A 14,521-nucleotide genomic window follows, 5' to 3' on the forward strand; every position below is an offset into this window, starting at 1 on the left:
AAGAAAGAAAGAAAGAAAGAAAGAAAGAAAGAAAGAAAGAAAGAAAGAAAAGCAATGGAAAGAAAAATAAACAGAAAGCACAAATTTAATGTTAGATTAATAGAAAGAAACTCATTGACACCAGTGAAAGGGAAAGCTAGTACATCTTGACAGAAGCCTTTTAATACTTTCCTTTTGATTCCCACAAAATCTATTATCTCCTGATGATAAGAAAATAATAAAATCTACAAAATTAAAATAGTTAGGCTAGTCTAATTCTTCCTTTACACTGTTGATAATAAGGTTTTTTTTTACTTTCACTATCCATGGCAAATATAGTTTCAATAAAATATACTCAGTATCTTCATCAAGATCCCTGATGAAATGTCTTCATACCACTCACAATAAATCACAAGTCTGAAAATAATATATAAAGACTATTATTTTTCTACTTCCTACCTTCATCACTACTTTGATCCTGCTGAAGTGTAGACTGTAATGCAGGAACTTCTCTTGCTTTTGCACGCATCCAGGAAATTTGCCCAGCAGATGTTTCTGACTCCCAGTCACACATGTCAAATTCAAATCCACAGACCTGATACACTACAGAGAGGCGGAAAAGATAATAGTGGTCCATCATAGTCTACTAGGGTGGCTGCTTAGCCACAGTTATGTGTTGTAATCAAGGCTTCACACACACACACACACACTCACTCACTCACTCACTAGGTATGAATATACCTAGAAATTTTGCTTCAGTAAGTCTTGGAATTTACCAGAAGATCTGTTTTTCAAAAGTTCTTCCTTGGTCCAGATGGGCATCCTCCCAGAGGAAAACCATTGCCATTCAAAAGTGAAAAGATGTTTTCACTTTTTCTTGTACCACTGCTACACTTACAATTTTTTAAATGGCATACATAACATCTGACCTCATCTATCTTATAGAACTATGTTAGTTTAAATCATTTGCTATTCATTATCACATTGAAATTTTAAAGAAGAAACACCGGATATAAGTCAAAGATGGTCTTTAATGGAGCTATTTTACAGAACAACATCACCTTAATTGACATAGTTAGTATCTTTCACATTTTGAATAAACTACAGACTTACAATAACACTCCAGCTAAACATAGGATATAAATGTCAACTAAGGTTGACAAGTGAGTATACATAGTAGTGTTCTGAATTACTACCGATGGTCCAAGTCTCAAGGATGGCTACATACCATCATGGTGGGCATCTCGATTTAACACTTACACCTCAATCCTTCATCTGTAGAATCAGAACTGCAGAGACTTGTATCTAGATGGCACGGTTCCTGCTCCATAGTCAACGTTTCTGGACATGGTAAAATTTCATCTGTTAAATTTAAAGATTGGGAAGAAGTGAGACATGGGTGCATCTGGGAAGACACATGTATTTCTTAAAATGTTAGCATTTGTTCTAGAAAGCACTCTTCAACCAACTCCTCTCTGTGGCAGTGTCTCCCCTCAGGCAACCCCATTACACACAGAGAGAGACAGAGACAGAGACAGAGAGAACAATACAACTATGCCAGTGCTTCTGGATTTTACCCAGATCTCTGTGGTGACTATCAAGCCCCCAAATCAAATCTTCCATGTTTCCATGGAAGTAACATGGCCTAATGTGGAAACAAAGAGCCTATCGTTCGGAGGATAATTGAACATGTGTCAACCATAACTAATAGGCTGTCCTCTTTAACTGGAAGTTGATCTACTGGAACTACAGTCCTTGCAATCTTCTCCCATGGTTCTGCTTTCCCCTTCACTGCCCTCCCAACACAGGGCTGGAAAGTGGACTAGGTATCCTTCCTGTCCTGTTGCCACTTCCAGACAATTCTCACTCTCCCCTCCCAAAATACTGAGCTGCAATCCTGACAAGAACCACAAGGCTTGGGTCAGCCACCACATGGGCTCTGGCAGGGGAAACATGCACCGCGAGCTCGCCACAAGCAGCATGGGCCCTGGTGAGTGCCCCAGGCATTTCCAGTCCAAGGCATCCCTGTGGATTGGTTGAGAGCTCCAGGAAATTCACCACCTACTCCACCCTGCATCTGTGTGGCTGAAGGTGAGTGAGGAAGAGCCCACCACCATGCTGACTGAAAAGGCTTTCTATCTGTGACTATTCACTCCATTGCATTGTGGCCATCCCGCCACATTTTCCTTTCTTTCTTTTTCCTTCTTTCCTAGGAAGCTATTCAAAACCCTTTACCTCCTCCTCCCAATTGCTCCTTCCCCATCAGCATTCTCAGATAATCAAGTTGCTTCACATTTCACTGGGAAAATGAGAGGAAAGAGCAGAAAACTTCACAAGTCCCACCACCCATCTCCCATGTTTCTACAGAAAATTACCTCCACTTCCCTGTTCTAGGAATCATTCCAGCAATCTCCTCTCCTCTTTTACATCGGCAGGTTTCACTTCAGTACACAATGGGGCCAAAATTTCACCCTTCTTAAGAAAACCCTCTGACCCTACAACCCCCTCCAACTAACTTCACTAAGTTCTATTTACACTGACTCCAACACCAATTCTTCTCCCCACATCCTTTCTTGAACCTGTTCCAGTGAGGGTTTTTTATTTTTTTTAATGAGGTAAAATTCACATAACATAAAATTCACCATTTTAACCACTTTAAAGAGTACAATTCGGTGGCTTTTATATATTCACAATATTGTACAGTCATCACCACTAATTCCAAAATATTTTCATCACCCCAAAATAAAACCCATACTGTTAAGTCACTCCCCATTCTCTGCTCCTTCTCAGACTCTGGCAACCACCAATCTCCTTTTCATCTCTATAGATTCGCCTCTTCTGGATACTTCATATAGAATCATACAATATAGGGCCTTTTGTGTTTGACTTCTTTTACTGAGCATAATGTTTTCAAGGTTCATTCTTGTTATAGCACATATCAGAACTTTTGTTCTTTTCTGTACCCTTACCACTCCCCCAAAAGCGTATATATCAGGAATGAACTCTATATTGCTAAATCCAACATTTAATTTTTCCTCCTTGTCACACCTGACACGTCAGTAATATTGGACATAGTTGATCACTTCCTCTTTCCTGTAGCCTTTTTTTCACTAGGTTCTGATACATGATTCTCTCCTGGTTTTCCTCTTAAATTACTAGCTGTTCATTCTCAGTCTCCTTTGCTGTTTTTTTCTCATTTCCTCTACATTACACAAAGTAACATGAGAATACCCCAGAGCTCAGTCCTTGGATCTCTTCTCTTTCCTACACCCACAATCTTGTTAATATCACCTCATCTTGTGCATTTAAAACACTTCTTAAATGCCAATGACCCATAAAATTATATTTCATGCCCAGCTCCACTTGACTCCAATATACATATCCTGTTTCTGTCTTGGCCCTTTCACTTGGAGAGCTAACATGCATCTTGGTAGAAATACATCTAAAACTAAACTTCTGATTCTGTCTGCCCAGACTTTATCCTCCTGCTTTTCTTCCCATCTCAGCTGGGGTGTGATAACTCCATCCATCCTATTTCAGGAAGAAATCTGGATCCATGACCCATCTCTCGCTCTTACCCATCACGACATCTATCAGCAGATCTTTGCTTTATCTATAAAATAACATCCAGAATCTCATTATGTCCTACTGCCTCTGCCTCTGCCACTGCTACCAATTCCGACTCAAGGGAATATCACTCTTTCTGGATTACACTAATAACTTCTTATTTTGCCCCCTTGTTGCTACCCTTGTCCCCTTCTGACCTTTAAGTATGTGAGTTAGATCATGTCTTCTCTGCTCAAAATTGTTACACAGGTTTCTGTCCTTCACAGAATAAATGCAGAAGCCCTTACCATGATCTTCCTCATACAAACCAGGATGACTCTTGCCTTAGGATCTTTGCATTTGCAGTTCCTTCCAAAACCCATGGCTTTCTCCCTCAACTCCTTGGGGATTTTTTTTTTTTTTTTTTTTTGCTCATAAATATGTTCTCCATGTACTATGCCTGACTACTCTATATAAAACTTCATCTTACCTTCACCTGTGGCACTTCTTATCTCAGCTTTCTAGTTTACTGTTCTCCATAGCACATATCACCACTTGACATAAAATTTTATTTTTATTTGCTTGGTGTCTTTCTCTCTTTCACTAAAATGTAAGTTCCATGAACACAGGGGTTGCTGTTTGTTTTTTGCTGCTGTCTCCCCATTCTGAAACAACTCATGGCACAATGTAGGTGCTCAATATATACTTATTTAAGGACTGAATAAATACATGACCTAAGAACAATTCAACAAAATACCATAGATAGTATGTAAACTGTTTACAATTTTATTTGGAATAAATTGAATCAACTGGTTATAAAACGATTTATGAACAACATCCATAAGCTGATTTCTTATAATGGGAGCTTCTAAATGATGAATATGCAAAGCCTCTTGAATGCAAAATCCACTGAAAATAAAACTGCATATGCTATTAAGGGAGTGTGGGTAATAAACGAAGCTAAGATTGCACAATAACAATTAACATGAAACAATTAAAACTGTAATTTTTGTAGATTCACATAATAGCTGCAGATCTTCTGCCCCCTAGAGCTAAATAAATAAGTATTGGCCATAGTTCAACTAAATGTTGTATATTATCTCTAACTTTTCGCAATTTATACAAGACAAAAAACTCACAAAAGCACTGTAAACAAAAATAGCAAAATAGTCAAGTATAAATTACATGATATTAAAAATGTAGCTTGTGTCAGTTGGTATTAAATATCTTTCATCAATGTTAACCATTATACTCCCTTCATCCCCCAAACTGGAATTTGCAACCATAAAAACAGCAGATGGGGGTATAGTTGACAATCAGTTAATCTCCTGGGTACCTCTTTTTATTTTAGTGCATTCAGTCTCAGAGCTCAAAACTATTCAATGATGTCAATTATCTATATTTATATTCATATGCATTTTTTCTACATTCCCACCTCCTTTCTTTCTCGTTACATTATACCACAATCTAGCTGCAGAAAATTGTTTTGGGGATTTAAAAATCCTCCATCCATGATACGTGTTCATCAGCATGAAGCTTTGTCAACCATTTTAAGGTCTCTATACCAACAAGACACATTTCCTTCAAATCTTATCTTGTGCAAACAGATTATGTAAAATTGTCCAGACTCTCTCTCGGATGGTACAGAATGAAGTCCAAGTCTCCAGGCCATTGCAGTACAAGTTATAATTGACATCCACTTTTGACTCCGGGAACTTTAGACAATTTCCTTGTCAATTTTCTTAAATTAGTAATGAATTTCAAAGAACGGTTATAGATCTTAAAAGGTAGCTAGAAGTTAATAAAACAATAAGGTAACTAGGTCCTTAGTTATTTAACTGGATAATAGGTATGCACCATTCAGGTTCTCATTAAAGGATGATTTGTGTATTTGGGGCCTTCATAAATGAGATGAAGGCAACATCCTGGCAAACCAATCTAAAAATATTCAGAGAATATTCACAGTATTCTGATTACGAGCCACAGCATGCAATCTTTATAAAAAATTATAATAAGCAATTTATTCAAAAATCAGTGACTAAACACATATTTATTCACAGTCACAAAGCTTGACTTTATTTTCATACATGCTACTTTGGTAAAGTCTAAAAAGATCTTTTGTTCAATGAATGTGCAGTGAATTTTCTTGGAAAAGGGCTGTAGTTAGAATGATACTGTTTGAAGGTGTGGGAATAATCTAAAAGATTTCTCTAATATCAGAAAAAGAATTTAGTTGAATTGTCTGAACTTACTAAATGTTCAGATACCATCAGGATACCTACACCGTAAGCACTTTTATAAAGTTGTTCACATTTTTATAGTAAAGAGAAATATATGCAGCAAAACAATAAAGATATGCTTTTTCTTTAAAGATAATACTACTTAGTAGTCTATTTGGCAGCTTCCTCACCATCAGAATTGTTTCAACTTTCAAAAGTTACTCTGTCTTCTTTAAATGTATTTAACTTACATATGGTAAAATGAATTCAGACTTTTGATTATCCAGTTCTATGAGTTTTGGCAAACATAGACCCATGATCTTTCAATCAACCAATACTCCATTTATTTAGTCAGATCTTAATGTCTTTGATCATTACGTTGCAGTTTGCAGAATACAAACCCAGCATATATCTGATTTATACGTAAGAATTTACTTTGATTGTTTTACAAATGGCGCCATTTTTCTAATTTCAGTTTCCAATTGTTCATTGCCATTGTATAGAAATACAATTGATTTTATACTGACTTTGTATCCTGCTACTATGATAAACTCATTTACTAATTCTAGAAGTTTTTAAAATAAATTCTATGATATTTTATCCATAGACAATGATGCTATCTGCAAATATGGATAGATTTATTTCTTCTGTTCCAATTGTATGCCTTTACTTATATGTCTTGCCTTATGGCATTGGCTGGGCTTTCCAGGATGTCATTGAATATAAATGGTAAGAGTGGACATCACTGCCTGCTTCTCAGTTTTAGAGGTGAAGCATTCATTCTTTCATAATGCATATGATGTTAGCTGTTGGGTCTTTGTCTATGCCCTTTATTAGATTAGAGATGTCCATAGTTTGCTGAGATTTTTAATTATGGCTGTATGTTGAATTTTGTCAAGTGCTATTTCTGCATCTACTGAGATCATGATGTGCTTTTCTTCTTTTGTCTGTTAACAAGGTAAATTACATTGATTGCTTTCCAAACATTGAACCAACTCTGCATCTCCTGGATGATCTTCTTTCTAATATATTACTGGAATCCATCTGTTAATATGTTGTTAAAGATCTTTTGTGATAGAAACATTGGTCTGTAGCTTTCTTTTCTTATAATATCTTGGTTTCGTTTTGGTGTTAGGGCAAAGCTGCCCTTATAGACTGAGGTAACAAGGATTATCTTCACTTAACATTTTCTGGAATAGAATGTATAAAACTCATGTTATTTTTTTTCCCTAAGTATTTGATACAATTTTCCAGTGAGACCATGTGGTCCTAACGTATTCTTTAATGGAAGATTTTTACTATGAGTCCTATTTCTTTAATAAACATAAAACTACTCAAGTTATCACTTTCTTCTTGATTGGCTTTTTTAAAAAAAAAATTTATTTATTTATTTATTTAGAGAGAGAACACGAGTAGGCAGAGCAGCAGGCAGAGGAAGAGGGAGAAGCAGGCTCTCTGCTGAGCAGGGAGCCAGATGCGGGACTTGATCCCTGGACCCTGAGATCATGACCTGAGCCAAAGGCAGAGGCTTAACCAACTGAGCCACCCAGGATCCCTCTTGATTGGCTTTTGATCATTTGTGACTTTCAAGGAATTTGTTCATTTCACATAAATTGTTGGATTTATGTGCGTATAGTTTTTTGTAGTTATTTCCTTATTCCTATTATCTTTTTAACACCTGTAGAGTCTTCGGTATTAGCCCCATTTCACTCCAAATTAGGTAATGTGTATCTTCTTGGTCAATCCAGCTAGAATTTATCAATTTTAGTTACCTTTTCAAAGAACCAGCTTTTGGTTTTGATCATTTTCTCTATTACTTTCCCACCTTAAATTCCATTATTTATTGTCTTTATATGCATTATTTTCCCACTGCCTTATTTAGCTTTTATATGTTCTTCCTTTCCTACTTTGATTAGATGGATAGTTAAATTTACTGGCTTGAGAGCTTTCTTCTTTCCTAGTAAAAATTTTATATCAATTATTTTTTTCTAAGCACTGCTTTAGCTATGTTACACAAATTTTAGTAAGTTATGTTTTCATTTTCTTTCAGCTCAAAATACTCTGCTATTTCAAAGTATGTTTTATATAAATGTGTGACATTTAATTTCCAAATGACTGTGGATGTCGCAGATTTGTAGTTTAATTTCATTTTGCTCAGAGGATATATTTTTTACCATTTCAATTGTTTTAACATTCTTAAGGTTTGTTCTGTAGTCCCAGTAGTACTGCTAAGCCATACTGGAGACTGGAAAATTCAGTAACGTTATCTTTATTTAATATTTTTATACTTTGTTCATCATTGATTTTTTTCATTAATTGTGAGCTTTTAATATGTGGTATTAAAATATTATTTATCTTAATTAGTGCTCATCTCACTCTGCTCAGGCTGCTATAATAAAGTACCATAGATTGGATGGATTAAGGAACAAAAATTTATGTTCTCACAGTTCTGGAGCCTGGAAGTACAAGATCAGGGTGTTAGCATGGTTGGATTCTCATAAGGGTCCTCTTCCTGGCTTGTACATGGCTACCTTCTCACTGTGTCCTCACATGACAGAGGGACAGGGAGAGGGTGAGAGAGAGGGAGAGAGAAAGACATGGGTGGTGAGGATGGAGACGGAGAGGGTTGGTAGGGGAAGAGAGAGAGATCTCCTCTTCTTACAAGGCCATAGTCCTTCCTGTCATATTAGGACCCCACCCTTATGATCTTGTTTAATCTTAATTTCTTAAGACACTATCTCCAATATAGTCCCATTGGAGGTTAGAGCTTCTACATTTGAAGTTTGAAGGGGACAAAATTTGGTCCATAATAACAAGTTTTTAGTGTCCCCTTGAATTCTGCATCTGTGGGCATATGTCACTTGCCTCCCTATAGTCTTGCCACTGGGCCCATGCTCTAGTCTATCTTAGTGAATATTCCACATGCACTTAAAAAGAGGAAGTTTTAAATCACTGCTATAATTTTAAATTATTTTTTAAATATCAATTATTTCAAGTAGGTAGATAATTTTTTCCCTTTCCATAGATTGCCTTTTCATTGTGTTGATTGTTTCTTTTGCTGTGCAGAAGCTTTTTAGTTTGATGTATAGTCTCACTTGTTGATTTTTCTTTTGTTGCTTGTGGTTTTGGTGTCACATCCAAAAAAAAGGAAAAAAAAAGTTGCCAAGATTAATGTCATAGAGATTTTCCCTTATGCTTTCTCTACAAGTTTTATGGCTCCAGGGCTTATGTTTAAGTCTTTAATCCATTTAGGGTTAATTTTTGTTAGTAGAATAAAATAAGAGTCCAATTTCATTTTTCTCCATGTGGCTGTTAGTTTTTCCAACACCATTTATTGAAGAGACTATCCTTTCTTCATTAAGTATTCTTGACTCCCTATCAAATATTAGTTGATCTATATAGTGTTTTATTTCTGGGTTTTCTATTTTCCATTGGTCTATGTGTCATTTTTTATGCCAGTACCAAACTGTTTTAATTAGTGTAGCTTTGTAGTCTAACTTAAAATCAGGAAGTAGGATGCCTCTGGCTTTGTTCTTTCTCAGGATTGCTTTGGCTACCTGGGGTCTTTTGTGATCATACAAATTTTAGGAGTTTTTTTCCACAGGCTTTGCAAATTCTTGCTGATTTTTTTGGTACACTTTTTCCATTATTTACTGAGAGATGTGTATTCAAGTCTCCTTGTATAATTGTAGATTTGCCTATTTCTTCTTTTATTTCTTCATACTGCTTTTAGATACATACATATTTAGGACTGTTCTGTCTTCCTAGTGAATTTACCCCTTTATCATTATGTAATATCCTTCTTTATCCCTATTAATTTTCCTTGTTCTGAATCACATCTTGTTTGATATTAATATAGTCATACCACCTCCATTTAATACCTTTACTTTTTAAAAATTCTTTATTTACTGTTCTTTTTTTTAAAGTGTATGTTACATTAGTTTCAGGTGTACAACCTAGTGATTCCACAAATCTATATATTATCCTGTGCTCACCACAAGTGTAGCTACCATCTATTACCATACAACACTATTACAGTACCATTGACTATATTCTCTATACTGTACCTTGATATTATCCTCATGACTTATTCATTCCATAACTGGAAGCCTATACCTGCCACTCCCCTTCACTCATTTTACCAATTCCTCAATCTCGCCTCCCCTCTGGCACCCATCAGTTTGTTCTCTGTATTAATGGACCTATTGCTGCTTTTGGTTTATTTATTCATTTGGGATTTATTTATTTATTTATTTTATTCTACATACAATTAAGATCATATGGTGTTTGTCTGTGTCTGCCTGACTTATTCCACTTATCATAATACTGTCTAGGTCCATCCATGTGGTCTCAAATGGCAAGGTCTCATCTTTTTTATGGCTGCATAATATTCCATTTTGTGTGTGGGTGTACACACACATATATATAACCCACATCTTTTTTATTTATATTCACTTAGGTGCTTCCATATCTTGTCTGTTGTAAATAATGTTGCATAAACATAGGGGTGCATATATCTTCTTGAATTAGTATTTGTGTTTTCTTTGGGTAAATACCCAGTTGTAGAATTATCAGGTCATATAGTATTTCTATTTTAAATTTTTTGAAGAATCCCCATACTTTTCCACAGTGGCTAAACCAATGTACATTCCCACCAACAGTACATGGGCGTTTCTTTTCCTCCACACCTTCACCAATATTTGTTATTTCTTGTCATTTTGATTTAGCCATTCTGACAGGCATAAATAATATCTCATTGTGGTTTTTGATGTTCATTTCCCTGAGTGATGTTGAGCATCATTTCATGTGTCTGTCGGCCATCTGTATGTCTTTTTAGGAAAAATGTCTGTGCAGATCTGCCCATTTTTAATTGGATTTTTTTTTTAGTGTTAAGTTGTATAATTTCTTTATATATTTTGATGATTACATCTATCGGATATATTTTTAGAAATATTTTCTTCTATTCAGTAGGTTGTCTTTTAATTTTGTTGCTGGTTTCCTTAGCTGGGCAAAAGCTTTTTATTCTTGTGTAGCCCAAATGGTTTATTTTTGTTTTTGTTTCCTTGCCTGAGAAGACATATCTAGAAAAACACTGCAGTGGCCAATCTCAAAGACATTACTATCTATATTTATTTCAAAGAGTTTTATGGTTTCATGTCTCACATTTAGGTCTTTAATTCATTTTGAGTTAATTTTTGTATATGGTATAAGTGGTCCAGTTTCGTTCTTTTGCATGGAGCTGTCCAGGTTTCCCAGCAACCATTTATTGAAGAAACTATCTTTTCCCCGGGGTATATTCTTCCTTCCTTTGACATAGATTAGTTAACTATATTTGAATCCCTTCACTTTTAATTAATCTATATCATTATTTTTAATGAGCTTTTCTAGTCAAAATGTAGTTAGTTCTTATCTTTTATCCAATTTGACAACCTTTGACTTCTAAAAGGAATACATATACCGCTTATATTTAATGTAATTATTTTATCATTATAACTAAATTAGCAATTTTATTATTTTTCAGTTTGTGTCCTCTGCATTTATTATACTTTGTGCTCTTTAGCACCACCCTGCTATCATTTCTGCCTTCCCTATCGGTTTTCCTTTATCTTCTAGTGGATTATTTCAATATTTTAATATTTTTATGCTCAATTTTAGTGTATCTATTTTCCTTTACTTATATCTGTTAAGTGTTCACTGTAGGGATAATAATATGCATACCTCAGTTTAACAGTCTACATAGAGTTTGTTAACGTTTCAAATAAAATGTAGAGGTCTTGAAGCTATGGACTTCTACACCTCCAACTTAATGATATACTTATCATATGTATTACATCTACAGACTTTGAACCCACCAAACAGATGTTCAAATATCTGCTTTCATGAGTCCTGTGTACATTAAAAGTCTTTAGAGGAGAAGATCATTCCATTATATTTACTCTGATGTTTATGACCTCAATAGTTCTTTCTTTATTCCTACTGAAAAAATTTTCCTCTGGCATTTTTTTTTCAGGTGGAAAACCTATCTTAGCATTTCTTTTAGTGTAGATCTTCCAGTGATGAATTCTATTAGTTTTTTTTCATCTAAGAATATCTTTATTTTACCTTAATTCCTGAAGGATATTTTCAATGGATGTAGAATTCAGAGTTACTTAGTTTTAGCATTTTAAAAATGCATCTCTATATTCTGGCTTCCATACTGATGGGAAAACTACAGTCTCTACAGAAAGTGTAGAGACTACAATCTCTCCTAAGCAGAGACTTCACTGGTTACAGATGAGAAAGAATTCATATGTTACAGAATTAGCTCAGGAAAGCCTCTATAATTGTTTGCTAGGGCTGCCAAAACAAAGCACCACAGATTTGGTGACTTAAACAACATAAATTTATCTTCTCATGATTTTGGAAGCTAGAAGTCTCAGAAAAAATCACATTAGATAGCTTGAGGACATACCTTCACTTCTGATGTTAAAACAAAAGCCAAAATATAATATATATTCTTAGTATAAATACAAGTATTGCTAAAAAAAAAAAAGTCTCATAATAGTTTATTTAAATCTCTGTTCTATGAAATGGAGTGCTTGTAGCTCAGAGGAAAGACGAATTTACTCAAATTCCCAAATACTTGATACTTAAATAATTGCACATGTTCCATATTAAGTCATTTAGTCGACAGATATTTATTAAGTGTTTGCTCTGTGCTGGAGATCCACAAAGGAATAAGATACTAGTAACTGTTTCCTCAAGAAACTTAGTGTTTAGCTATGAAAATAAATCAATATGGTGTGTGTGTGTGCATGTGTGGGGGCGGGTGGGAGTGTGGAGGGAATTTTCTGTAAGAGAAGACTTCCCAGAAAAGATACCTCCACTCAGTCTGCTCAGTCTGGAAGAATAAGTAGTAGGAGGACAGCCAAAAAAAAAAAGAAAAAATAAAGTCATGAAATGGGCAGAGGGAGCAAGGTTTACAGATACCCAAGAATAAGATGATACCATGTTGCTGAACTCCCAAGCAATTTGTTCTGGCCAGGGTCTGGGAATTCTTGGAGGACTGTGAAGGAGGAGGCTTGGCTAGCGTGCAAGAGCGGGATCATGGTGAGCCTAGAAATTTGAATTCAAAAGAATTCATAAGAAATTTGAATTCTATCTTCGAGATGATAAGAGTTATTGATAGGTTTTAACAAGTAGAGATTGGTCATACTTGTATGTTAAAAAGTATAATCTGGTGGATAGGAGATAGTACTGGATAGTAGAGTTGAATAGATTGAAACCAGAATTTTTAAAAATCCAAGGGAAAAATACATACTTAAATGAAATCACAGTTGGATAAATAATAATAATAATAATAAATAAGAGGAGACAATTTGAAAAATGTAAGGACATGCCCTCACTACTATTTTTTAACTAAATTAATACAGGGATAACAAAGGGGGAGAATGATTTAGGAATGAATCTTGGCTACTGAGTGAGACCAGATGTCAATAATTTAAAAAGGGAATATAGACAAGGGAACATATTTTGAAAGAAAACTGGACTTCACTTCTAAGTATGCCAATGTTGAGTTTCTCTGGAAAATATGTTTGCTCACTCAGCTCATAACCTGTTCTCCTTGCCTGCCTCTATTACAGGGGCTGAATCCAAATAATCAATTGTATTAGTCTGCCTAACAACCAAGGTACCCGCATGACAATCATCTAGCCAATGGCATGGCCCAAAACATTGCCCTTTCTCATTTCTGCCCTCCTCCTGCCCTGGATGTGAGATGCATAGAACCTCAACAGTCATTTTAAGAATACAAGGTACCAAGCATGAAGCAAATACCAAGGAAATCCCTTAGTCCTTGACTTTAACAGCATCAGAGTTGAAGAATCTATGTCATAACTGTCCATCTCCTCTGTTTTCTTAAGTCACCTAAGAAAACTCTTTTCTTGCATCCAGATGCATTCGTAACTCTACCCTCCACTGAAGTAGATTCCTGATGGTGACATCTGGAAAAGGCTGAGTCGGCTCTGCTTACGTGTCTCAGATGCACCTGATCCTCAGCATCAGGACTGCATGAGACTGAAACCATTCTCTAATCAGCTGGAACTCTGTCCCAGGGCACTAACTGCCAAGAGCAGGAATCAACATGAGACCAAGCCATGTGGTTCCCAAATGCTAGTTGGTTTTGTTTTGTTTTGTTTTGTTTTGTTTTTTAAGAGCGAGAGAATGCGTGCATGTGGGGGGGGGCAGAGGGAGAGAGAAAGAGGGAGAGAGAGCAGGCTCCATGACCCTGAGATCATGACCTAAGTCCAAATCAAGAGTCCAGTGCTTAACCAACTGAGTCACCCAGGTGCCCCAAAACCTAGTTCAGTTCTTAAACCTGAGGTTGGTTGTCTTCACAAAAAGTCCTGAGAACCTTTTTTAAAATGCAGGCCCCACCCTCAGTGATTCCCATCTAGTGGTCTGGAGTTAAGCTCAGAATCAATCACTTCTCTTTGTGATTCTGGTGATTGACTAGGGTTAGTCTATCATTATAGCCTCTGAACTTGACTAGAGAGAATCATTTGGAAATTTAATGTTACATAATATTACCATCTCTCACATTCTTACCATTTACAAGATGCGACTCCAAGCAAATGTCAATCCTATTCCATGACACTTCATTCTTTTTCTCTATTATTAATCCTCATGATGTTTTGTTTTCCTCCCAGAAGTTTAACTATGCCATCAACCCTCATCCTATTTGAAAAACAAAAAACAAAACTCCCTGCACCCTCACCTTCAAAGAACATACTGTGTGA

The 14,521-nt window shown here is 35.7% G+C and overlaps 1 protein-coding gene across 2 annotated transcripts in view; it reads right to left on the reverse strand.

Moving 5' to 3' along the window:
• The window catches only part of MALRD1 (MAM and LDL receptor class A domain containing 1), a 747,156-nt gene that overhangs the window by 689,064 nt on the left and 43,571 nt on the right, over positions 1 to 14,521 (reverse strand). For both annotated transcript variants that reach the window (XM_040645358.1, XM_040645357.1), the window contains exons 6-7: positions 1,240 to 1,341; positions 439 to 582 (exon numbers count right to left, since the gene is read on the reverse strand). In XM_040645358.1, the coding sequence (XP_040501292.1) occupies positions 439 to 582; positions 1,240 to 1,341 (246 nt within the window). The remainder of the gene's footprint in view (positions 1 to 438; positions 583 to 1,239; positions 1,342 to 14,521) is intronic.

This window comes from Ursus maritimus, unplaced genomic scaffold (assembly GCF_017311325.1).
Source record: "Ursus maritimus isolate PB19 unplaced genomic scaffold, ASM1731132v1 scaffold_31, whole genome shotgun sequence".
In the NCBI taxonomy this organism is placed as follows: Eukaryota; Metazoa; Chordata; class Mammalia; order Carnivora; family Ursidae; genus Ursus; species Ursus maritimus.